Consider the following 26,130-nt stretch of genomic DNA (forward strand, 5'->3'; position numbering starts at 1 on the left):
CACCATACATCCCTCATTCTTCCTCCCTTCATCCTCCATCTTCCCATCCATCCACAGCTCCCCCTGGCCAAGGGCAACTCCTACAGCCTTCACCTACCCTCTGACAAATCATGAAAATGACTGTGAAGAGTACAACTCAAAAACTGTGAATGAGAACACATTATTTAAAGTTCTACAGGGAGAAGGAGGACACTGCTGAGTCTGACTTCCCCTTTCAGGAAAGGCTTCAGCAAGAGCTGTTTGCTACTTGTAATTCTAGTGCAGATGGGGTCCTGGCAGACAGAGCTCTCTCCTGGCCATGTCCTCCAGTAGAGGAGATGCCTAAAAAGGAAGAAAACTGGCCAAGAGTCTCACTGGGAGGATACCCAAAAGGAGAGAAACTTACCCAAGTTCCTAGCCACGTGGCCACTGGTGTTGCACTGTGGGAGTCCTGCGAAGGGACAGGGTGAGGCTGCTGGTCCCATCTCCTCTCGGAATTTCCACTGGGGTCCCTGGTGCCTTCTGTCAACTACATTTTCCTCACATGCCATTGTCTTCCCCATCTCTCTTACAATGAATTCACACCACCATTCCCCCAACCCCCCAAGTGACTGGCATATTGAGAATAAACTGTCTTTTCTTGGTCCTATTCAGCCATATTTGGTTTCATCTTGCCACTCCCCTGCTCAAAAGCAATGTTGGCACTGCTTCCTTTCACATTAAAAGTAAACTCTCCTTTGCTTGGCTTTCAAAGATCTTCCTCCAAAATTCGCCCCACCCTCTTTAAGCACATCTCACTCATCACGTCAGGCTGGCCAGTGTCCCGTGAACACACCTTGCCTGTGGCTGCCTCTGGGTCTTCCTGCATGTCATACCTCTTTCTTCCAATTCAGCTTAAATCTATCATCTATGAAGGTATCATTCTTCTGGCTACTCCAAACCACACTGATTTCTCCTTCCTCCAAACTTATATGAGCATTTCAAAGTCAACTGGGACTCAATATACTCTATCTTTACTGGCTCTCATTCTTTCCTATGAGCTAGGCTCGTCTTTGTGGCCAGAAAGCAAATTCTTTAAAGAAAAGGATTAGCACCAGCTGAGCATCTAGGAGGCCTCACTAATCGACTAATAATATTGAATCTATCTCTGTGTAAAGCAAAGTTTTAAGTGACTTTTTAAAAATATCTATTTCTATTGATTTCAGAGAGGAAGGGAGAGGGAGAGAGAGAAACATCAATGCTGAGAGAAAATCATTGATTAGCTGCCCCCTGCATGCCTCACACTGGGGAGGGAGCCCACAACTCAGGCATATGTCCTGACTGGGAATCGAACAGTGACCTCCTGGTTCATAGGTCGATGTTCAACCACTGAACCACACTGGCTGGGCTCAAGTGACTCTTTGAGCACAACAAAATACTCAGGACCATCATCCTCTGCAGGTGAATGTCCACAGCTTTGGAAAGGATCTCACTTTTAGCCGAGCTCTCAGAACAGTGGTTCTCAACCTTGGCTGCACATTAGAATCACCTGGAAATCTTTTTAAAATCCTGATTTCTGGGCCTCATCCTCCGGAAATTCTGTTTCTTTGTTACTAATGTTGTGGCCTCACCCCATAACAAAGAAACAGTATTTCCGGAGGATGAGGCCCAGAAATCAGGATTTTAAAAAGATTCCCAGAGAAACCAAGATGGCAGCATAAGTAAACACCGGAAATTGCTGCCTCCCACAACAACTTCAAAAATACAATGAAAAGACAAAACGGACATCATCCAGAAATACAGGAAGGCTGGCTGAGTGGAAATTCTACAACTAGAAGGAAAGAGAAAAGCACACTGAGACTCAGAGGAGTTGTGAAAGTAAAGTGCAGAGGTACGGAGGCTCGAGCATGCGGAAAGGGGCTGGTACCTGAGGAAGCGGCTGTCTTTTTGAATCGGGAGGGAGTCACAAGCTCCCGACTGCTCTGAACTCCAGTTCCGGGAAGTCTCTGGGGACCCAGGACTCATACGGGGAGAAACTGGACTGTCTGGCAGAGGACACAACTCGGAACTCAAGGGTGGCTTTCTCTCAGAGGTGCTTGCAGCGATTACTGGGACACTGAGACCCGGGGCCCCTTAGGGCAGGGCTGAAGATCAGCCCTAACTGCTTGCTCCACCCTGTTGATTCCCTGAGACCCCGCCCCACCCAAGCTGTGGGCAGAGGCTTTTGCATATGAAAGGCCTGGCCCTTTGCAATCTGATAATTACCTAACAAATTTCAGCTGGGCCAGACAGACCCAGAACTTCCAAGAGAAGGCCCAAGGCCCCACAGCAGCTTGCATTGCTTCACAGCTGGGCCTCATCTGGGCACCTCTGAACCCCAAAAAAGGAGGGAAACCTGCAGATCTCTCTGTAGCTCCTGCTGGGTAGCCTCAGGCAGAGGCTAAATTAGCACCTCCTTAGATCCAAGAGCCAGTGTACCCAGGGTTAGAGTGGGACCATCCAGATTACAACTCCTCAGATCCATAAGGGACACACTCAGGGGGCAGACTCAGTGAGCACCAAAGCCCCACTGAAGCAAGTCTTGCCCCAGAAGGGTGTCTTCAGCACAGAAGTTCTCCCACTGCAGATACAGCTGATTCTCACAGCCAATTGGCCTGGAGGTCAATTCCTCCCAGTGATACCTACAACAATCAAGGCACAACTACAACAAGCCTGTGCACAAAGCCCACAAAGGGGTGCACCAAGAGTGTCCACCTCAGGTAATTGCGGACAGAGGCTGAGCCACTGGGCCCTATAGGACACCTAGCACACAAACCCACTCTACCAACACAGGGAAGCATAAAAAATGCGGAGACAAAGAAACAGGTCACAAATGACAGCAATGGAGGAAAGCAAACTACTGGATATAGAGTTCAAAACCATGGTTATAAGGTTTATCAAGAATTTTCTGGAAACGGCCGATAAATTTAGTGAGACCCTGGAGGATATGAAAAAAGACCAACTAGAAATTAAGGACACATATGTAATACCCTTTGTAATACTTTAAGCAAAAAAAAAAAAAAAAGGAATTAAGCATACACTGACTGAAATAAAGAATAATATACAGAGATCCAACAGCAGACAAGAGGATCCCAAGAATCAAGTCAAAGATTTGAAATACGAAGAAACAAAATATACCCAACCGGAAAAACAAAAAGAAAAAAGAATCCAAAAATATGAAGATAGTGTAAGGAGCCTCTGGGACAGCTTCCAGCGTACCAACATCCGAATTATAGGGGTGCCAGAAGAAAGAGGGCAAGATATTGAAAACCTATTTGAAGAAATAATGACAGAAAACTTCCCCTACCTGGTGAAAGAAATAGACTTACAAGTCCAGGAAGTGCAGAGAACCCCAAACAAAAGGAATCCAAAGAGGACCACACCAAGACACATCATAATTAAAATGCCAAGAGCAAAAGACAAAGAGAGAATCTTAAAAGCAGCAAGAGAAAGAAAGTCAGTTACCTACAAGGGAGTACCCATACGACTGTCAGGTGATTTCTCAACAGAAACTATGCAGGCCAGAAGAGAGTGGCAAGAAATATTCAAAGTGATGAATAGCAAGAACCTACAACCAAGATTACTTTATCCAGCAAAGCTATCATTCAGAACTGAAGGTCAGATAAAGAGCTTCACAGATAAAAAAAAAAGCTAAAGGAGTTCACCACTACCAAACCAGCATTATATGAAATGCTGAAAGGTATTCTTTAAGAAGAGGAAGAAGAAAAAGGTAAAGATAAAAATTATGAACAGCAAATACATATCTATCAACAAGTGAATCTAAAAATCAAGTGAATAAAAAATCTGATGTACAGAGTAAACTGGTGAATATAATAGGACCAGGGGCATGGAAAGGGTATGGACTGACAATTCTTGGGGGAAAAGAGGTGTGGGGGTGCAGGAAGAGACTGGACAAAAATCGTACACCTATGGATGAGGACAGTGGGAGGGGTAAGGGCAGAGGGTGGGGTGGGAACTGGGTAGAGGAGAGCTATGGGGGGGGGGGGGGGAAGGAACAACTAATAATCTGAACAATAAAGATTTAATTAAAAAAAAAAAGATTCCCAGGTGATTCTAATGTGCAACCAAGGTTGAGAACCACTGTCTCAGGAAGCCCACATATTCTCCCTGCGGTACAAGAGCTTGTAACCTTCCATTCTGCATCTGGTCCTGCCAGAAATGCAGTTACAGCAGACTTAGCTGAGGACAAGTCATTTGAAACCTGAGCATCTAGGCCAGGAGAAAATTGTCACACTTGTGAATTACACTTACCTCTTTGAACCTGTAATTTTGCTAGTCCTACTTTGAGAACTTTCATCAGAAATTAAAATGCTAAATTCAGAGTATAGGTAAGAGAATGTATCATTACAATCAAAACAAAATATTCTGACAACCTTGGGAACACTAGCTCTGTTTCAGCTCTAAGACTGCCCAGCATCACATTAGCGTAAAATAATACTCAGAGCCCCAAATCAAATAAAAGGGAGCAAAGCAGCTCTGAAGCTGTTGAGGTACAAAAGGGAGAGTTCCTGGAGATAATTTTTATTCTGTTAGATAGTAATGTTACAAACAACAAAAGACATTTTCTAAGGCTCACAGTGTTTGCTTAATTCATTTTTAATGTACACATGACCCACGCCAGTTCAAACACCAGCCAGGCTGGCAGGGCTTTCCTGGCTCCTCAGGGTTTTCAAAAGGGATTCATCGAAATATCACTAAACCAGAGGCTCTTGGCAAACTCCTTTTGGTACAGAATGTGCTAATCTGCCAGCAAACCTGAGGCAGGGGTGGGGGTGAGGGTGGGATGCAGGTTCTTCAGTTGCTTTGCGTTGCTTCCTCCTTGGTCACAAAGTCGTTTGTAGCTGCTGAAGATGAACAAGGAGATCTCTACAAGCTGACACTAGTATATAAACTACCTTTAGAGAATAGCCAACAGACTTTGCTTCTGCCAGCAAACCTCATCAGTGTGGTCTAGAAGAACATTAGGCTCAACCTGGGTTCCAGCCCATGGCCCAACCCCAATTTCACCCCCAATTTGCTCTGTGAATGTGAGTAAATCACAACTTCCTGATTAGTTTGTCAAATGAACAGTGTAACTACAAAACTCAAAAGTGTGTTGTGAATTAAGAATAAAAGCAGTAAAGGTGGCCTGATTAACTTGAAGTGGTTTGTTTACACATTAGACACAGTATTTTTATGTCAGTCCTTGGACCTCTTCTCTATCTCTACCAGTGGTCCCCTGGCAGGGCGATTCCCCTCACTCCCCTCACCCCCGCCTCCGCCCAACGAACATTTGGCAATGTCTGAAGACATTTTTGGTACTTAAACTCAAGTTGGGGAGGTAAAGGCCAGAGATGTTGCTAAACATCTTATAATGCATAATACCCCTCCACCACAAGACTCTTCCGGCCTGGAATGCCAGTAGTGTTAGTCCACTGGCTGAGAAACCCTGCTCTACACTCCGGCACTCAGTGCACTGCAGCCAGTCTCACCGCATTAGATGCCATCCACACAATACAACTCTCCAATTTCCATCTCCACCCAGACCTCTCTCCTAAATTCTATACCCGATTTGGATATACAATAGCCCACTTGACACCCCCCATTTGGATGTTTAGAGAAACTGTCCACGTGCCCAAAATGGAACTCCCGATCACTCTCCACCTCTAACCCAGCCTTTCCCTTCTCCACTGATGGCAATTCCATCCTAAATTTAGTTGCTCAGGCCAAAAACCTTGGTGTCATCCTTTACCCTCTCTTACATCCCCCATTCCGACCTACTAGCAAATCCTGTTGGCTACAAACTGGATCCAGACTCGGACCTTCTACCTCCACTGCCACCACTCTGGTCCAAACTACTCCCCCACTTCCCCTGAATGATTGTGCTAACTTCTCTACTGTCCTCTGCTTCTATGCTTGCCCTATATTCTCCACACCAGAGCCAGAGTGATCCTTTTACAACCCTAGGACAGACCACATCACCTCTCTGCTCACCTTTCATGTTCCTGTCCCTCAGAACAAAAGCCCAAAGCTTTGCAAGGGTCCACAAAGCCCTCCATGACCTGGTTACCGTCCTCCGACTTCATCTCCCTCTACTCTCCTCATTCATTCTGTTCCTTGAGAAAACCAGGTAAACTTCCACTTCAGGGCTTATACTGGCTGTCCCTTTTTTCTAAAATATTCTTTTTCAAGAGAGCCTTTATAGAAATAAAATCCAACTTTAAAGGGAGTAAGATAGCCCCTAACTATGTTCTAGTTCTGAAATGCTAAGTATGTTCAAGGGAGATTTTACATTTGTTCCAGGAAAATAAAACTCCAGAGACTATCTTTTGGCAACGATCAAGGAATACAAATAGGTTTTGTGACTGCAAGAGGCATAGGTATTGTTGTCATAAGAGTGAGCTAGTGGAAATTTCAATTTCAACAAAAACCTAAACCCAAGTGACTAGGGAGGTTCTCGGGCAGGGGTGGGCAACCCCTGGCATGCGTGCCAAACATGGCACACCAGTAACTTTTGCTGGCACGCGAAACCCTCTCTTATAATCTTCCATTTACAATTTTTTTCTTAATATCGACTTTTTTATTTTTCAGATAAATTCAGTGTAGGTGCATCTTAGATAAATAATTTTACATAACAAGTTATCTTAAAGACCATAGACATGGATTGACGAGAGAGGGGAAGAGCAATTTCTATGCCTCTGCCTTAACTCTCCCTGCCTTCCTAGATCCGACCAGTGTTTTGGTTTCATCCACATACGCTTGTGAATCTTTGTTCTCAGTGATGAATTTTGTTAAGTCTCGTAATAGGAGTAGCCTGACGGATGAAAGTAGTAGCTCGTGCATATCTCTGAAGGTCACGAAATATAAACCTGATGTAAAATCTCTGTCATCAGTGATGCAGCAGCAAAAGCCCCACTGATAATATCAAACAGAGTCATAAAGTTTTCTGTCGGACTATCAGTGTACATGTATACATTTAAAAAAATGTATTTTTCATCATCCTATAGTGTGTTTTTGTCACTCGAGTGAATTTTATTATTTCTTCAAGTTTCTTCACATACGTACACCTTAAGAGATATCAAGTAGGTGTAACACGTTCTCAAAAAATTAGGGTTGGCACGGAGAAGAATTTTGAGTCAGAGATTTTGCTGGTTTTGGCACGCACTCACAAAAAGGTTGCCCACCCCTGTTCTAGGGAATCTTTTCCCTTCCTGTAGGCTAGAGATAAAGGCTGATTTCTGTAGCTTCCATTGTACTTATGGGGAGAAGGGCTCATTATAGAGAAGTCCCATAATATCTTGTCAATAACGGGCTTGCTCCTCATTTGAAATGTAGCAGTATAATGCAGAAAGCATGTCCTCCCAAGCCCACAACTGTTAGCTCAGCTGATAAAAATGTGTGTGTGAACACTATTTATATTGGAAAGCAAGGGAGTGCACTGTTAGGAGAGCAGCCTTGAGAATAAAAGACAACTGCTTTTGTTCATATCCTGATTTCAACACTGTCTAGATACATGACCTAGGGCAATTCATGGGATCTGTGTACCCCAAGTCTCAGAGCTGTGAAGTAGGGCTAATAACCGTACCTGCAGCATGGTACTGTTGTGTGGACTAAATGAAGTAATTCACATCAAACACTGAGCCTGCTCCCTCTGGGGAACAAATACTGGAGGTTGGGAGGCAGGGAGGTGACTGGCATTTTTTGTAATAAGCTTTGTAGAACTACTTGGCTACTTAAACTACGTGCATTGGTAATTTTAACAATAAAAATTAAATTTAAAAAGCCCCAGCACAGTGCCTAGCACATAGTGTTCAATAAATGGTAGTTTCACGGCTTTGATGATAGTACTTTCAATGGCCTCTGGGAGTAGCATGCTTTGCTACCTTGTCAGAGAAGACACAAGCTGGATAAAATGTCAAGTGAAACAGCTTTCCTTCCAGCTTCTCCTTCAGCTATCTTTAAACCTTTCGTAGAAAGGGTCTGTATCTGAGAACAGACTCATTTCATGGCAGTGAAAAGTTAGTTACACTGCCCTCTATTGCCTCACATAAGTATTAGCCCAGATAAGGACACCAACCACCTGCCCTGTGGTCAAATTCAGTGCCCTCTGAATTGGGTGAATGATTTGGGGGTGGTCAGTGGTTGAGCATCGAACTACAAACAGGTCAGGGCACATGCCCAGGTTGCGGGATTGATCCCCAGTGTGGGGCCTGCAGGAGGCAGTCCATCAATGATTCTCATCATGGGTGTCTTTATGTCTCCCTCTCCCTTCCTCTCTGAAATCAATAAAAATATATTTTTTTAAAAATGAATTGGGCGAATGATGAGCCCAATTCCACTGTCACCCTAAACCTATCCCTTCTGATGTTAAACTGACCAGCTACTTCAATGTAGATAATAAGAGTCACAAGCCATTAATTACATCCTCAGGCCCATACCGCAAAAGACTTGCTTTTTTCAAACCTTCCCCTCTAGTAGCCTCTACTACAACTTTTAAACCCTCACCTAAACAGAGGGAAAATAACTCTTCTATGCTTCAGTCAACACAGATAAGCAGCAGGTTAGAAGTCAGCTGATTTCTGATGTAATAACGTAGATTGACTTCTCTAGCTTCAGATCCAAAATGTACTAAAGAGTGGCTGCTGGGGAGAGAGAAGGGAAGAGGAGCAGGTGGGAATGTGGGCAGGCAGGGCAGATGGCAACCGGCAGTGGCAGACAATGGAGGAGAGAGAACCTCCCCACAAAGATAATAACAAGTTTCTCCTTCTGAACCAACACTTGGCGGAAGTAATAACAGTGGCTCAGACTGTAATCCAGTTTAAAGGAAGAGTATATGACATACACCAGCTCCAAACATTTTTTAAAGTAAGAACAAACACAAAATAAGGACTACAGTCCAAGTAACAACATAAATACATTTGGGATGGATTCTACTCAGCTCCCAAATGTAAATTATTCCTCTCAGAGAAAGGAAGTGAGGCATCTGCTATCCTGAACAACAGCCCCTTGGGTTTTGCCAGCCACACTCTAATCCCCAGCTGTCCTGAATCAGATCATTTGGTTGGTATCTTATTCTTCTGTAAGGCCTTCTTAGAAAATATTTAGAGATTTTAAAAAGTTACTGGCAAATAAGAAAAAGGGGTATCTAATTTTAACAGGAGTTATTTTCTCCTTCCACACCTCTAGGAGGTATTTTTTCACTACTTTCACATTATTCAAACAGAAGCTATCTTGGCCTGCAGAGATGAATCAGAGAGCTAGAATTCATGACAAGAATATCCTTGTATCAACAGAGTGAGCACCTACCCTACTGTGACTGTTTGTCCTCTGAGATTCTTGCGCTAATCACATAAAAATGGTTTCTTTAAAACCGCAGCTGACCATCACCAATACTTGATCTGACTGTTCACCTAGGACAGGTCAGCCTCAATTGAGCTGACAATGAGGCCAGCCAATTTCTAACAAAAGGGAGGAGTCAGATTTATGAATCTTTGGAGCAAGTCTGCATATACTTACTTTTCTGACTCCCTCTGACAGTTCACACAGGGAGGAGCCAGGGTTGTGGGATGGAGCTAGGGCTGGTGTTCCCACTCAGAGCTTCCCCCCCCCAGGCAAGAAGCACAGTCCAGAAAGCTAATGGTTATTTAAGGGCAGCTGGGGAAGGGCTCCACGGGTGTCCAGTTCCTAGCACTGACAGATGGGCCATTATGTTGACACATCCACCCAGTCCTCACAGAGCAGGTGCATGAAGCAATCTTTTCATTTAATCCTACCAACCTTAGCAAGTTAAACTGTAACTATGGAGGCAGCAGGAAACGGTAGCTGCTACTAAAACTGTGGTCATGGGCTTCTAACAGCATCTTGTTCTCTCCCAGCCTTAATGGCAGGCAGGCAATTTCTTTAGAGTAACTCAAATCTATTGCCAACTCAGTGATCCCGGACACCAAGGCATCAGGTACTCCTCCTACTCATCCAAGAAAACACTTGCCCCCAACTCTAGAGCCTCAGGGGTCTCTTTCATCCTTTCTATTCATTCATAAGTAAAAGGCACTATTTATTATAAACACCACATGGTTTATGTACCTGCAGAGTTATAAAAATATTTTATTTTTATCAAACAAGAAAAGAAGTCACTACTTTTAATGACTCAGCAAACAGGAATTCTTAAAAAAAATGCCAAAGGCAATCCTCAATTTACATATTAGAACCAATTATCGACTGCTTATTTCAACTGGGCTTCCTTCATGCCTTGCTTGATAATAATTGGTGCTCAGTGAATGCTTTCACTCAACACACTTTAGTAATGTGGCACCTGGATTTGAATCTAAGCTCTGCCTCTCTCTACTAGCTGTGTGATACTGGCAAGTTACTTAGCCCCTCAGAGCCTTTCTTATCAGAAAGTGAGATGAGGTTTGTAAAGTACTGGCAGCACACTTGGGCACAAAGGAACAGTTAAAAAATACCCCTGATGTGTACCTGATCTCAACACTTTGTCAAGTGCACCATTCAGAATCTCAAAATTTAAGGCTTTTCTTATACAACAATCAAGCACAAAACGTGGTCTTGATTGGATCCTGGTTTGAACAGACGAATTCTAAGAGACACTTAGAAATCTGAATGTGAACTGATAATACTGGGAAATAATTGGGAACTGACAATACTGGGAAATTATTATTAATCATTAGGTAAGTTAAAGGTATTTTTGAAAATCCTTATTTCCTAAAGATGCATATTAAAGTGGAAAAATGTCAAAATGTCATAATTTCCTTTTAAACATTTAAAATATTTCAGAAAATAAAGGATGGCAAGTTAACAACTGTGAAACTTAAATAATGAGTATACAAATGCTTATTATACTATTCTTTCCACTTTACTGTATACTTGAAATTTTTCATATTACAAAATTCCAACAGTTTTCTAAAAAAAAAGAAGAGAGAGAACCTCAAGCATGCCACTTTTAAAAATAAGTAAGTCTCTATTCTGAAGCCAAACACAAATGTTTAGAACTGTGAATTATCCCTGCTTTAAGATATCTATTAAGTATAGTTCCACTTTTTTTCAAAGCCATTATTTCATCCACTGTTCCTCAAAGGAACACAGTATAGCAGTGGAATCTATCTCTCATCGTCTGTTACCCACATGAGGACCTCACAACCTTTCAACATTCTGCCCTCAGCACTATAACAGTTCTCCACACTATTGTCCTTCCTGTCTTTCCATCTGCCCATTCTTTGAAAAGCTCTTTCCATTAACTCCAGTTCTGCCTTCTCTAACTCTAACCTCCAAAAATATATAAAAATTATACATTTGACTGTTGTTCTCTACTGACCAAATTCATACTTGTCCTGACTGAACTGGATGCATGTCTCGTCACTTCTACTGTGCTGTAAGCTGCTGGCTGGCAGGGGTCACTTGTTTTATTCTTCAAGTCCCCTACTGAACAATGCACACTGCTCTAAATAGTGCACAAATCTGTTAGTACTTCCTGATGACTGTTTACACCCGGGGTCCTCATACTTTTTAAACAGGGGGCCAGTTCACTGTCCCTCATACCGTTGGAGGGCCGGACTATAGTTTAAAAAAAAACTATGAACAAATTCCTATGCACACTGCACATCTTATTTTGAAGTAAAAAAACAAAACGGGAACAAATATAATATTTGTATTTGCATGTGGCCCGCGGGCCGTAGTTTGAGGACCCCTGGTTTACACCGACCCCATTCCTTAGGAGCCTGAGAGGCAGAGCTGACTCAACTTTAGCCAGAACTGCTTCCAGATGTTCACATACGTGCTTTATGAATAGTATTCTACTTCAAGTTAGAAAAAAGGGAGGCTCCAATTTCTCTTTGGGATCTAAGTGCCACATTCTCAATGTATTATAGCCAAAAGTCTCATCAACCCCAATGAGAACCTTACTCTGTGGTTCTTACAAGTGCTGCTTCTACATGACCCTGCAGCGTTCATGAAAACAAATTTAGGTAACATATCATGAGTTCATCAACCTTAAGAAATATCTCAATAGCCTCACCATAGCTCAGCCGTTCCAAAAAAGCAGTATGCTGGAACCTTAATTAAGGCTGATAAGTAATTCATTCTGACAGTGCACCCACAAACACGCCAGGGCAAAGAGAGTTGGTTAAAAGCATCAGCCCAAAAGGAAAAGAAAACAACTAACAGGTTCATGACTCAGGAGGATGAGTGCAGGGCCCTAGCCAGGAATGCCAGCCCTCACCTAAGACTGCAATGATGGCTGAGCCAAGTAGTTTGATCTTGAGTAAAGGAGCTTCGATTATAGAAAACAATGGATCAACTAACTGGTTTTGCCTCCTCCAATTCTCACCTTCCCATTAAACTCAACTGCCTCAAGTTTCCGTTCTACCAAGGTATTTTAGAACAGTCATACTCTGAAGGGTTAAAATTAAGACAGACAAATCTGGAGCAACAAAAATGTAGAGGAAAGTCTTTGATTAAGTGTTAAGATGTGAAGTCTTTCCTCAAATATAGGCAATTTACTGGTTTATCAATTTACTTCTCTAATTTCCTGGAGAATTAACATGACTACACAGAGCCCTTTGTGACTATTCAACCAACCAATAAATTAACCCTTTGCTACACTATTGCTAAATGAAATCCCTCTTACCAGATCATGTGACAAAAGAGAATGCACATCACCAGGTTTCTTTTCTTAATCTAGACCATATTTTAATAAAGCATTGGTCAGAAAAATACCATTCTTACAACAATGCAACTTGTCCCTCAAATAAACATTAATTTTATTTTTTAATTTTTGAGGGTAAATTTTAAGACTTAACAGTTATATGATTATATAGATGGGATGCTGGGCCTAACATGCAGCATTATTAATCAGAGAAGAATGCACAGAAATACTCACAGGCCCCAATACGTGAACCACCTACAACAGTGAACTCTTAGCATAAGGGCTTTATTCAACCAACCAAAACCAACAACCAGGAACCATCACCCCCTTAGCAGTGTGTGGAAGACATTGTCAATCAACTAGCATAAGGAAAAACAGATCAAGAAATCAAACACCTAGAAGTGTCTCAGAACAATCATAAACTTAAAATCATAATTAAACAATTCTCTCATTCCCCACACGTGAAAAGTCAAAATATCACTTGGGCCACTCTGGGTTGTAGATGAGGGAGTAGATGGGCCACATAGACTGAAAAGACATCAACAAGAAGACATGCAAACAAGGTAAGTAAAAGCCCAACAACAGTTAGGATAAATAATTGAGCTTGCCCTTTTCCTCTGAAAACAAACAAACAAACAAAAACAAGAATCCCACCCAAACCCCAAAAAATCAAAGTAGGAACCAGTTCCAAAGGTGTGTTGTTGTTGCTCAGTATACATTAAAAATGGAAGCATGGCTGGCGATATTTTGACTTTCTTTTCTTAAAATGTAAAGGTAAAGAACTTTGTTCTTTCAACACCCAAACCAGAGCAGAGAGACAGTAGTAAATTATAAATGTGGATGAAGTAATATCCACAGGACATGAAGATGGGGGAGGGGGGAGGGGAGAAGGGGTAGGTTTTGTGTTGTTGCTGTTGGCAGGAGAGCTAAGCAGTCTTAAAGAACATTCTAGGATTCAAGGTTTGCCATGAAGGGGTATCACAAATCCCAAGGCCCACCACCTACCCCTTCTCCTCTTCTCCAAGGGCACCTACCTTACTGTAAGTCACTACTGATAAGTTGTTTGCGTGACTGCTGGGGGACAGATTTACAGAGTTCTGTGAGAGTCTATTCTCATCTTGCTCGGTTTGGTCAGGAGCAGGAGCCCATGTGTTTTTGCTGATTGAGTCGAACTCGGAACCCCCAGGGTCTTTTAAGTTGTTTTCATCTGATTGTCGGTTCTTTTGGGGAGAGGCAAACGGGTTGAAGTTTCCTTCTACCTTGCGATGTGGCTGTGTGTTGAACTCCGTTTCGAAAGATGACAGCTGCTGCGTTACTCCTAAAAGTCCACCCACCTCCACACTGAGAATCACCCAGATGACATCTGAAACAAAAAAACAACTCATGTCAACGCCAAATACACCCTCAAGGCCCAAAGCAGCTACCCCCAAGAACCTCAACCACCACCCAAACCATAGAGAGAAGCGTTCTTCTACACATTAGTTTAGAACAGTGGTTCTCAACCTTCTGGCCCTTTAAATACAGTTCTTCATGTTGCGACCCAACCATAAAATTATTTTCGTTGCTACTTCATAACTGTAATGTTGCTACTGTTATGAACCGTAATGTAAATATCTGATACGCAGGATGGTCGTAGGCGACCCCTGTGAAAGGGTCGTTCGACTGCCAAAGGGGTTGTGACCCACAGGTTGAGAACCGCTGATTTAGAAGCTTGCTCACAAAATAGTCCGGTACATTTTCATTGCATTTTTGGTAATGTCAAGTTCAAGCTCTGGAACAAATTCAGTAGAGGTCTATGAGAACCCTGCAACTATTTGTAAAAAAAGCCCTGGTACTAGTTGATTCTGATGCAAAGACATCTTTGGAAATCATTACTCCAGAAGGACAATTATCAATAGAAACCTAAAATCTATTTTTCCAGAATTACAAGTTCCTAGTGGTTTTTGCTTATTTTACATGTGTTTAACTCAGAAAACTCAGGGCATGCATAATTCCTGAATTAAAAAAAAGGTTATTACTAAAATTGGAAATTATACATGGCCCCACCACCACCACGCAATTTAGAGAGACCATACTGTTCAAACTAGGTCAACTGAGAGTGAAAGATGGAACTACTAATAATTGCACCACTATATAGGTGTAAACCTGGCATATTAGGACAGATATCACCCTGGCTATACCACAATATATGTGAGCAAAAGATGCCAAAAATTTAATATGTCTCAGACTTCCTAAAATAATCTAACTTTACCTTTCTGTCAGATAGGGAAACCCTACTACCTACACTGAAACCATAAGAGAATGTTTTAAAAAGATGTCCCATAGAACTTCTGTCCCAATTCAGTTTTTTATTTCCTCAATTACCGAAGCTAAGGGTTCAAAAAAAATAATAAGGAAAGTGGCAGTTTCCTCTATGTTCAGCACCTCAATTCAGAGAACAGTGGCATCAACTTTACTGCTGGAAGGTTTTTAAAATGCAAGCTACAGAAAGGCCAAGAAGCATTTCAGTGTGAAGACAAATATAAAAAATTGTCCCAGTTCCTAAACAACTGTAAGGTTGATAGGAAAAGGCAAATAAACCTCATCAGTTAGCTACATGAAAATACAGATAACATATAAGTAAAGAGGATAGTGAAGGAATTGAGGAAAACCTCTTGGGCTGTGTTTATTATCAATTTTAAATTTGGGTTCTGTATCTGAGGAAGGGGATCTTAGGGTGTCAGAGAGCAATAAATACTCAATTTGAGGTCAGTGGTTTGAGAGCTGTACGAAGAACTGGGTGCATCCAAACAATTAATGATCCAGAGCCCTGGTAAGTGAAGATGCAGTGACATCTGCTGTTCACTTCAAGAAGTAGCAACTCATTTCACTTGAGAATAGGAAGCTAAAGCCACTAGCAGCATTAGCAGGACTCACAGGAATGGGCATCTCCAAACACACTTGTCATTAAAGCAAACGTAAATCCTCATGCAACTAGTACCATAAAAGTTCTACCTGTTGATATAACACTGTAAGCCAGGATATGCAGTGTGCCACTTCACTCAGAAATGTGGGACAGTGACAGCTGTGGTGGGTCAGAGGACTTTCATTCAGAGCTCTGAGTCAATCTCATAAACCAGTATGATGTGGGCCTTAAAGAACAACTCAGTGGCAGGCAGCCTGAGGAAGTCATTCCATGCTCTTCTATCCTAGTTTTCTAACCAAAAGCAACATTCCTTTACTCTACTGCTCCTTATTCCTAAAGGAATATGCCCTGTTTCACAGTACATTAGTTCCTCCTTGTCCTCCACCCACCTGCTTTGCTTTCAGTATATGAGACTAATGACATTCTCCCCCCTACACACACTGGCTTTGAGAACTAAAGTGTCTAATATAAATCACTGGGCCTTATCATACTTAAGCCACCACATTCTATTCACCTTGGCTACTTTGCTAGACTGTTCACACACTATATAGTTGCTATAAAAGGAATGTCATTTAAGAAGCCACTGGTTTATAAATACTAGTAATAAACAATCCAGTTCTGATCCTCCAAAGTTATTACTGTGGGGTCATTAATGAACAGCAAAACATGCCTTCTCCACTATACAATGAGACATCAAGGCATCACCTCTAGACCTGCATTTCTAAATGTGCTCATCCCATGCACTGTGTGTGTGTGTGTGTGTGTGTGTGTGTGTGTTTAATCAAGTAAATAAAAAGGATGATAAAGAAGATGGACCTAATAAGCTTGTTTCAGAGAAGTTGGCCAGTCCCAACTCTTGCCTTGATTACTGAGATGAGACCTACCAGTCCAATATTTTACTATATCGCTGATGGTAAAATCACAGCTGTGAGCAATCTTAGGGGCCATCTAATGGAAATGTTTCATTTTCTAGATAAAGGATCTGAAGTCTGGCGGTAGAAGAAATGGGCCCAAGAACTCCCAGCTCTCAGTAAAATTTTTTAAACTCACACTTGTTTCTTCCCCAACAGTGACTTGGGAAGCACATCCAGGGAACTAAAGCTACAGTTACAGTTCCACTCCCCAGGCCATAGTAGCTTTACCTACAGACATTATGTTCTTTGGCGCCAATATCAAATAAATGAGCCATCAGGATGTCCTAGAAAAGTAGTTAAGGAAGTAGAACCAAGGGCCAAGGCTACACAATCAGGGATTAGTAAGCAAATGAAGAAACTTATTTTAGAATATCTGATTTTAAGGTGAGTTTTTTAAAGCTCCTGGTTCAGAACTTTGGAGCTAGAAGGTACTATAATATTATTTCATTCAACTCATCCCTTTTACATATGATTAAACCTTTAATAATAAGTACAGAATTAGAACAATTTGATAAACAAAACAAATACCGAAGTATTGCATTATAACTCAAAGTATAAAATATACATGGCTCCATAGTTATATAAATAAATGACTAATAGGGCAGAAGAGACACACTTCCTTATAGAAGAATTACAAATATTATATACAGATGCTCCCCCTTCCAAAAGGTGGGACTTAATTCTATATATCCCCCAGCGAGCTAAACTTAGTGATTCATTTCTAAACATTAGAGTAGGACGCACAGTACCTTTATGGTGGAGAACTAACTACTGGGTGACAAACTACTTGACCAAGTGATCATGGTTAACATCTCCAATGAAGTTATACAAATTTCAAGTGCTCCATATGACATTTATTTCCCCACTGTGGATTCTTCCCCAAACCCATAACATCAGTCTAATCATGAAGAAAATATCAGATGCCGAAACCGGTTTGGCTCAGTGGATAGAGCGTCAGCCTGCGGACTGAGAGGTCCCGGGTTCGATTCCGGTCAAGGGCATGTACCTGGGTTGCAGGCACATCCCCGGTGGGGGATATGCAAGAGGCAGCTGATCGATGTTTCTCTCTCATCGATGTTTCTAACTCTATCTCTCTCCCTTCCTCTCTGTGAAAAATCAATAAAATATATTAAAAAAAAAAAAAGAAAATATCAGACAACTCAGATTGAAAGTATTATAAAGGACGCTAGATGGTATTCCTCAAAACGATCAGAGGTTATGAAAAACATGGAAAGACTGAGAAACTGTCACAGACCAGAGGAAATGGGGAGACATGACAACTAAATATAATGTGGCACCTAGACTGGATTCTTGAACAGAAAGAGGTACTGAGAGGAAAACTGATAAAATCTAAATAAACAATAATGTTCCAATGTTGATGTCTTCACTCTAACAAGTGTGTGGTGGTTATGTAAGATGCTGACAATGGGGAAAACTGGGTATATGGGAGCTCTCTATTATCTCTGAAACTTTCCTGTAAGTCTAAAATCAGTTCAGAGTAAAATTTACTAAAGAAATTAATGTAGCATTAAAAATTGTATTTTCAGGCATTAAGAGTGAAAGTTGCAACACAGCCAACACAAACCATTCTCTGTGTAGTGAATTGACTACAAAGGGGAGGGCTTTCATCCAGTAGTGGGCAAAACAGGTTGTAGGAGGGCAGGGAGGCAGGGCTTATCATATGCTCAAGTTCTTCAGAGGCCTCAAAAGCTCACCTTATCAACCCTACAAGAGTCACTCCTATCTACAGGGAGATGGCTCCTTTCCAGTGCAACTCCTCAGTAGAGCTTAAGGAAAGGTCCAGTTAACAGTCCTCAAACAGGGGCAACAGTACGAATGAACCACATGTTGGGCTGAGGCTGCCTAATTCTAGAGTCTACCTCTGCCTGCGCAGAGGCCAACAGAAGCCACAGGTACACAAACAATACTGTGGCATCAATAGGTTTCACTTGGTCTGGGCTCCCAAAGGGGAAAGGCCGGGGGACTTGGGAAAGTACCACTTTCAAAAGTCCAGTTTACAAGAAGCTTCAAAGTAGTTCAAACTATGGCTAGGACTAAAATGTTGCAGGCTTCTGATGTCTAGAACAGCAGCCCTGGACCCAGGAGCTGTGAGTCAAGACTGCCACAGCACCAGTAAGCATAACCTGGCTTAGGTGGCATACACATGGCAGATTACCATGGAAGTCACTGGAAGATTTGGAGGTTGGGGATTCAAATCCTTCCTAAAACTCAACTCATCTTCAAAGCACAACAGGAACCTCACATTTCCCCAGGATTAAGAAACAACCGGTGTGGCTCAGTGGTTGAGTGTTGACATATGAACGGGTGGTGGGGGGGGGGGGGTTTGTCACAGTTTGATTCCCAGTCAAGGAATTAGCACAGGTTGAGGGCTCGATCCCCAGTGTGCAGCATGCAGGAGGCAGCTGATCAATGATTCTTTCTCATCATTGATGTTTCTGTATCTCTCTCCCTTTCCCTGCCCCTACCCCCCCATAAAAAGAAAGAAACAACTTGCGCCCTAGCCGGTTTGGCTCAGTGGATAGAGCGTCAGCTGCGGACTCAAGGGTCCCAGGTTCGATTCCGGTCAAGGGCATGTACCTTGGTTGCGGGCACATCCCCTGTGGGGGGTGTGCAGGAGGCAGCTGATCGATGTTTCTCTCTCATAGATGTTTCTAACTCTCTATCCCTCTCCCTTCCTCTCTGTAAAAAATCAATAAAATATATTTTTTTAAAAAAGAAAGAAAGAAACAACTTGGGTCTGGAGAGGTAAAAGGTACCAGTCAGTTACTGGGTCACAAGCTACGGGCTCACATTTGTTCTTGAGGGAAAACTGGGTATGTATTGCCTAGCTTCAGTGAGAAAGGCTTGAAAGGAGAAAGTCTGATCACTGGTTGTCTCTGGATTAAAACAAGTCCCGACAGTTAGTGCATAGGTCAACACTATGAGCAGGTCTCCACATCTTGGTGTCTGTCTCCTGGAACTACCAAGGTAACAGTGTGTGTACCACTGTAAGAAGAGGGCACTTTCAATTGTCCTTACACTGATCTGCCTGAAGTCTCAACTACCAGCATGCATTTCCACATTATTTACTTAACACAATAGCCTTGCTTTCCTGACACATGCCCAGCAGGCACTCAGATGCTTTTACTATGTCTTCCTCAGCACCTAAGGGAGAAGAGGGAAAGGCAGGCACCACCAGTCATCAGCTTCTCAGAGGACTTCTGATTTTGGGGGCCCCATTTAGACAGACTGACTGCGTAAAGTCTGATCTCTACTCAAACAACTGCTTCCCTTCCCATCCTCACTCCCCACCACCTCATCTCGCCAGAAATGTGCATTAGAAACTTGTTCCTTAGTTTCAGTATTATTCTCAGAAATTTCCTTTTAAAATGAAAATGCCCCTCAAAGGAACATATTAAGCTACCTTAACCTCATCATCAGGTCAACCAATGGGCACAAGTTCACATAGGAGAAAAGAAAGAAAAGCCTAAGAAAGAATACTGGAAGCCTAGGTGAGATGAGACAGTGAAGGGTCCCAGGTGCCCATCAGAGGGAGAGGGGCTCAGAAAGCAAAGTGGAAATGGCATTAACAAATAAACTATTCCTACTTCACAATTTTTCCAAATCATGCTCTATTTACTAATCATGAACTTTTACCTTAAACGGGGAGGGGGGGGATTTTAATCACTTATTTATTTGCTTCAAGTCTTAAGATACAATGATTCTCTACTTCCCAAATCCATTAAAAGAGTAAAGACATGTCAGGCACGAAAGATAAAAATCAGCTCAGAATGAAAGAAAAAAATAACCCTGCCATTAACTGGGCTGGGAGAGCAGACAAAGATAAAGGCAGGTGCGAAGTTAATAGGAAACATTATTTCTCCCAAGGTAGGTCAGCAGCTGTAAAATGAAGTAACAGCTCTCTCTGAGGGCCACTGCTTTCTTACCAGTGATGCCCCCAGACCTCCTTTACCCAACTGCCAAACTGTCCTTGTCTCACGACAGCACCCAAACCCTAGTTAATCCTCTCTTCTAACCTTGCCTCAGAAACAGCAGCCAATCCAAAATTGATCCCCACATGCCTGAGAGCCTCCTCAGAATTATTCAGCAGAAACCCAAACCTTAGAGAAGTCTCTCCCCTCCTTCCCTTATTGCAATGGAGGGATCAGGCAGGTTGTCACCACCTGAACCCTTTGATTCATCTTAGCATCACTAATAGCGAAATAATTTTGAAAATGAAGAACAAAGGTAGAGGTCTCACAGTTACTGACTTCAAAACTTATTACAAAACTACAAAATAGGGTAGTACTGGCAGAAAGACAGACATATATACCATGGAAGAGAATGGAGAACTAAGAAATAAATCCTCATATTTACTGGTCAAATAATTTTCTACAAGAATGCCAATTCCACTTCAAAGGAGAAGGGTAGTATTTTTCCAACAAATGATATTAAGAAAACTGGATATTCACATGCAAAGTAATGAGGCTGGAATCTTACCTTACACCATATATAAAAACTAACTAAAAATGGATCAAAGACCTAACCATTAAGAGCTAAAATTGTAAAACTTCTAGAAGAAAACACAAAAGGAAAGCTTCATTATGTTGGATTTTGAAATGATTTTTTGGGTATGATACCAAAAGCAGAGGTAACCAAAGAAAAAAGATAAATTGGAATACATCAAAATTCAAACTTTTGGTACATCAAAGGATACGAACAACAGAGTGAAAAAGCAAATCATGGAATGAAAAAAATATCTGTAAATCACCTATCTGATAAGGAGCTAATATGCAGAATATATTAAAGAACTCTTAAAAATAAAACAAATAGCCTGATTAAAAAATGGGCAAAGGACTTGAATAGACAAACTGAATGATCAACAAGCATATGAAAAATGCTCATCATCACTCAACATTAGGGAAATGCAAATCAATGAGACACACTCATTAGGATGTCTACTATAAAGAAACAGAAGATAAGTCTTGGTGAGGATGTAGAGAAACTGGAACCTTTGTGCACTACTGGTGAGAGGGTAAAATGGGACAGCCGCTATGGAAAACAGTATGGCAGTTCCTCAAAAAAATTAAAAATAGAATTGCCATATGGTCTAGCAATTCCACTTCTAGGTATATACCTAAAAGAACTAAAAGCAGGGTCCTGAACAAATATTTGTATATCCATTTTCACAGCAACATTATTCATGATACCAAAAGAAATAATCCAAGTATATACTGATGGATGAATTAATTTTAAAAGTATGGTCTATACATACAATGGAATAATTAAGCCTTAGAAAGGAAGGAAATTCTGAGACATGATACAATTTGATGAGATGTATGCTAAGTGAAATAAGCCAGTCACAAAAGGATAAATACTGTATGATACCTCTTATTTGAGATCCCTGGGGTAGTCGAATTCATAAGACAGAAAGTATAATGGTGGTTGTCTGGGGCCAGAGGGAGAGGAAAATGAGGAGTTATTTTTTAATGGGTACAGTGTCAGTTTTACAAGATGAAAAGAAAAAGAGTTCTGGAGACAGACGGTGGTTAGTTGCATAATAATATGAATGTACTTAATGCCACTAATGTATACTTTAAAGTGGCTAAAAAGGTACATTTTGTTATGTGTATTTCACCACAATTGATTTAAACACACACACACACACACACACACCCTTTATGCCATTGCTTAAGGTTAATGGGTACTGTATTATGTGGCAGAATCAAAACCAGAAGTCAGTTCTTTTGAACCCTGGTCTAGTGCTTAGCTACAATACCACGCAGCACTCCTTCCCCACCCCCTAGTCAGTTTTGAGAGTTCAGTCCATCAGGAAATAGATAATACTCTTCCTGGCAGAAAAGATGGAAATATTAACATCCTAATAATTTGAACTTCTGTAGCATATTAATAGAGCACAATCTGAGTGGGTGATAGCACAACTGCAGAAAATTAATATAGCAAGAAAGTACATTTAAGCAACTTAAATTACTACTCTAAATTTCAAAGTACAATTACATTTTAGGATAACACAGGGAATCAAAACTATAGCTACGAGAACATTAAGAGCCAAACATATGCAACCGGAATAAAATACACAGCTTAAAACTGTGATTTTTAACAGTAATTTTTAGTATTAACACTGAAAAGCACTTAATCATGGTGCTGGATAAAATGGCTTAACATTTAAATATTGTCCATTTTATATGCAAATATGTAGAGAAATGGCTGGTATTTTTATTCCTTCACTTCTGCTGAATTTCTCAACGAGTCTGACTGGGACATGTAGTGCTTCTTGATATCTATGGTATTTTCATCAAAGGGTAATTAAAAATAGAAATATTCAAACGGAAGTACTTCCAAGTAAATATTTAGTTCAACAAGAAAGTAAAATTTTTAATGTTTTTATTGATTTTAGAGAGGAAGAGGAATAGAGAGATAGAAACATCAATGATGAGAAACACCAATCAGCTGTCTCCTGCAAGCTCTCACCAGGGATCGAGCCCCCAATCCAGGCATGTGCCCTGACCTGGAACTGAACCAGCATTTTCTTGCCTCATGGGTTGATGCTCAACCACTGAGCTACACCAGCTGGGCCAGAGAGTCAAATTTTAGTCTAGCAACTAATTTACCTTATTTGATCAATCTTAAATATCTTCATTAATAATAATAAAGGCCATTCCTGCCCTAGCCAAGTGTCTCGGTTGGAGTGTTTTCCAGTACACCAAAAGGTTGCAGGTCCAATTCCTGGTCAGGGCACATATCTAGGTTTCAGATTCCATCCCCAGTTGGGGTGCGAAGGGTAGGCAACTAACCAATTGATGTTTCTCTCTCACATCTATGTTTCTCTCTTTCTCTCTCCCTTCCTCTTTCTCTAAAATTCAATATAAAACATCCTTGGGAGCTGAGGAGGATGCTGCATGCAGTGGTGGTGGTGGCTATGCCTGGACCTGTGTAGCCTCCTCATGGGGCAGGAGAAGGCCTGGAGCCTGGTGGAGCCAATGGAGCAGAGCCGGCCACACACAGTGCTGCAGGGGCAGAACCTGGTGTTGATGGAAACCATTTTCAGCATCCTGCTGGTGACCATGATCCTTATGGCATTTTGTGTCTACAAACCCATCGGAATCGATGACAGCCGAGCAAGCAAGTGCTTCCAGGAGTATTTGGGAACAGAGTAAGTTGTGTTGTACATGGGTCAGTGGAGAAGTTGGAATCTGAACTTTCATGCTTCGAAATGATCTTTGGTCTGGACAATTGGTAAATGCTGATTTAGAAAAAACATCTAGCAGTTTTTTTGTAACACTGTAATGCAAATAATTGGCCACTGAGTCTGCATCTAGTATTTCTTTTTATGTGTGGCTACACTTGTTAAAAGACCTAAAGCTCAGCATAAAGTTCTGTGTAAAAATGGAGTGCTCATGAGAAAGAAAACACGGTAACCTTGTGAGTGATATAAAACCACATTGGGAAGGACTAATCATTAATGTCTGAAAAGATTAAGAAGACTTAACATGCAGACATTCCCTACTTAAGAACCACTTGGTGACAATAGGTTAAGAATCACAAACGTTTGTAATTACACTGAACTGGCCTAAAGTACTTTGGTTGCAAAGCAGTGTCCACTGCGGAGAGCTTGGGCCATCATTCCTCGTGCAGCATCGGCTCTGCACTCAGGTGCCCCACTGAAGTCAGGGTCACATCAGGTAGACCTACGGTCATGTGTACACTTAGGCTGGAAGGCTCTGGGGTTGGACTGAAAATGTTTCTAGTTGACCCATCTGAAAAAGAACTCCTTCCTGCTCAAACATACAGATCTCCCTTGTACTGCACTTAAAACTTTCCAGCCCTTGGCCTAAAACTTGTGGCAACTTTTCAGATTCAGAATCTAAGAGACTTAGCAGGAACTTTTCTTTTCGGCCCTGGGTGGGAAGGACTTCCTCACTGTATTAGGCAGTGGCGAGTGGGTATGTGTTTACACACATTTAATTTCAGCTTTGGAAATGCTGCTATTTGTTTGCACTGTTGGTGAACTGGATTCCCCCCACCCCCCCATTTAAATGATACTTTCGTACTTACAATGTGGTCATCAGTATTTATTTTATTTTAAAGGTGCTAAGTTTGTGTTGTTAAATTGAAATGCGTATCTTGTGCTCCAAACAGCACTAATTTTTTTTAAACCTGCACTTAATGTGAAATAACTGATGTAGGATCCTGTAACTCTTTGACTTAAGGATTTTGTTTGTAACCTTAACATTGAGGCATTCAAATGTTAACTGTTCTGTGCTTTTCAGCAAATGTCAAAGTAAAATAAAAAAAATAAAAAACACAAAAAAAACATACCCTTGGGTGAGGATTTAAAAAAAAAAAAAAATCACTGCTCTTGGTATACACATGCTTTTTTAAAAATATATATATATTTTATTGATTTTTTACAGAGAGTAAGGGAGAGGGATAGAGAGTTAGAAACATCGATGAGACAGAAACATCAATCAGCTGCCTCCCGAAAACCCCCCTATTGGGGATGTGCCCACAACCAAGGTACATGCCCTTGACCAGAATCAAACCTAAGACTCTTCAGTCCGAAGGCCGACACTTTATCCACTGGGCCAGACTGGTTAGGGCTACACATGCCTTTAATATGAGATTTAACTTAGGACTCTGACACCTTCCCACAGAGTTACTACTATGTTTTGAATGCTTAACAGCATAAGACATAAATCCCATTTGTCTTTTTTTAGCAACTCAAACCCTAACTTTAACACAATTGGGGACAAAAGTATAAAATAGAATTACTGACAGGAGTCATCACTGGTGAAAGCTCTTTGACCTAGAGATTTCAGATCATGCACACTGCATTAACTCTGCTCTCCCATCTCCCTCCTAAAACAACCAGCTTTGTTTCTGGCTTCAGGGAACTGCTCCCTCAACATCATCATCCTAATTGGACCGATGCAAGAACCACCAAAACAAAACAGTAACCACTCTCTCTCAACATTCTCTCCAAGGAGAACTACACATCAGATATCACATTCACTGACATCACAGCCAAAGACAGTGACAAAGCAAAACTTCTGGAATACTTCTTCATTTTCTCCCTACCCCCTACCCCCATTTTTTACTTTCTTCTTCATTTCTTTGGTCTGACATAACTTTTCCAAGCATCCATTCCTCTTCATTTCTATTGTAGGCTCTTAATAGGACAAAATATTTTCCAGGCTTGAATCTGAGTATAGAGTTTTGGAGAAATGAATGATTATTCATCCCTAGACTGAAATAGGTCTAGCAACATCCACACAGAGGATACCTTAGGGCTCATTCATGGCCCTCTGGACTTCTCAATCCTATAAAAGGAAGTCAATTTTACCGCCCACTCACATCTGAGGCTTGAAAGGGCTGGCTGGGCTCCCACAGAGCAGCTGAAGTTCTGGAGAGATAGCTCAGCTGTGGGAGGTTGCCACCGAGAACTCTAAGGTCTAAACCCCAAACTAGGCTTCCCAGCCCCGAGAAGCAGAACTGATAAAGATGCCCACATAACATCTCGTTATGAAAAGCAGCAGAGTTGCTGTCTGTCAGGGAGAGATGGCTGGAAACACAGGCACCCTCTTAAAGGGCCAACACACAAAATTCGTGTGCAGCCATTTACCTTGGGCTCCAGC

The 26,130-nt window shown here is 41.5% G+C and overlaps 1 protein-coding gene across 3 annotated transcripts in view; it reads right to left on the reverse strand.

Moving 5' to 3' along the window:
• Positions 1–26,130, reverse strand: part of ILRUN (inflammation and lipid regulator with UBA-like and NBR1-like domains) — a 99,379-nt gene that overhangs the window by 15,932 nt on the left and 57,317 nt on the right. For 2 of the 3 annotated variants that reach the window (XM_081095016.1, XM_081095015.1), the window contains exon 4: positions 13,690–14,018. In XM_081095016.1, coding sequence (XP_080951142.1) covers positions 13,690–14,018 — 329 coding nt within the window. The remainder of the gene's footprint in view (positions 1–13,689; positions 14,019–26,130) is intronic. The other variant, XM_081095017.1, reaches the window with a different exon arrangement.

The sequence above is a fragment of the Myotis nattereri genome, assembly GCF_964212035.1.
Source record: "Myotis nattereri genome assembly, chromosome: 6".
Taxonomy (NCBI): Eukaryota; Metazoa; Chordata; class Mammalia; order Chiroptera; family Vespertilionidae; genus Myotis; species Myotis nattereri.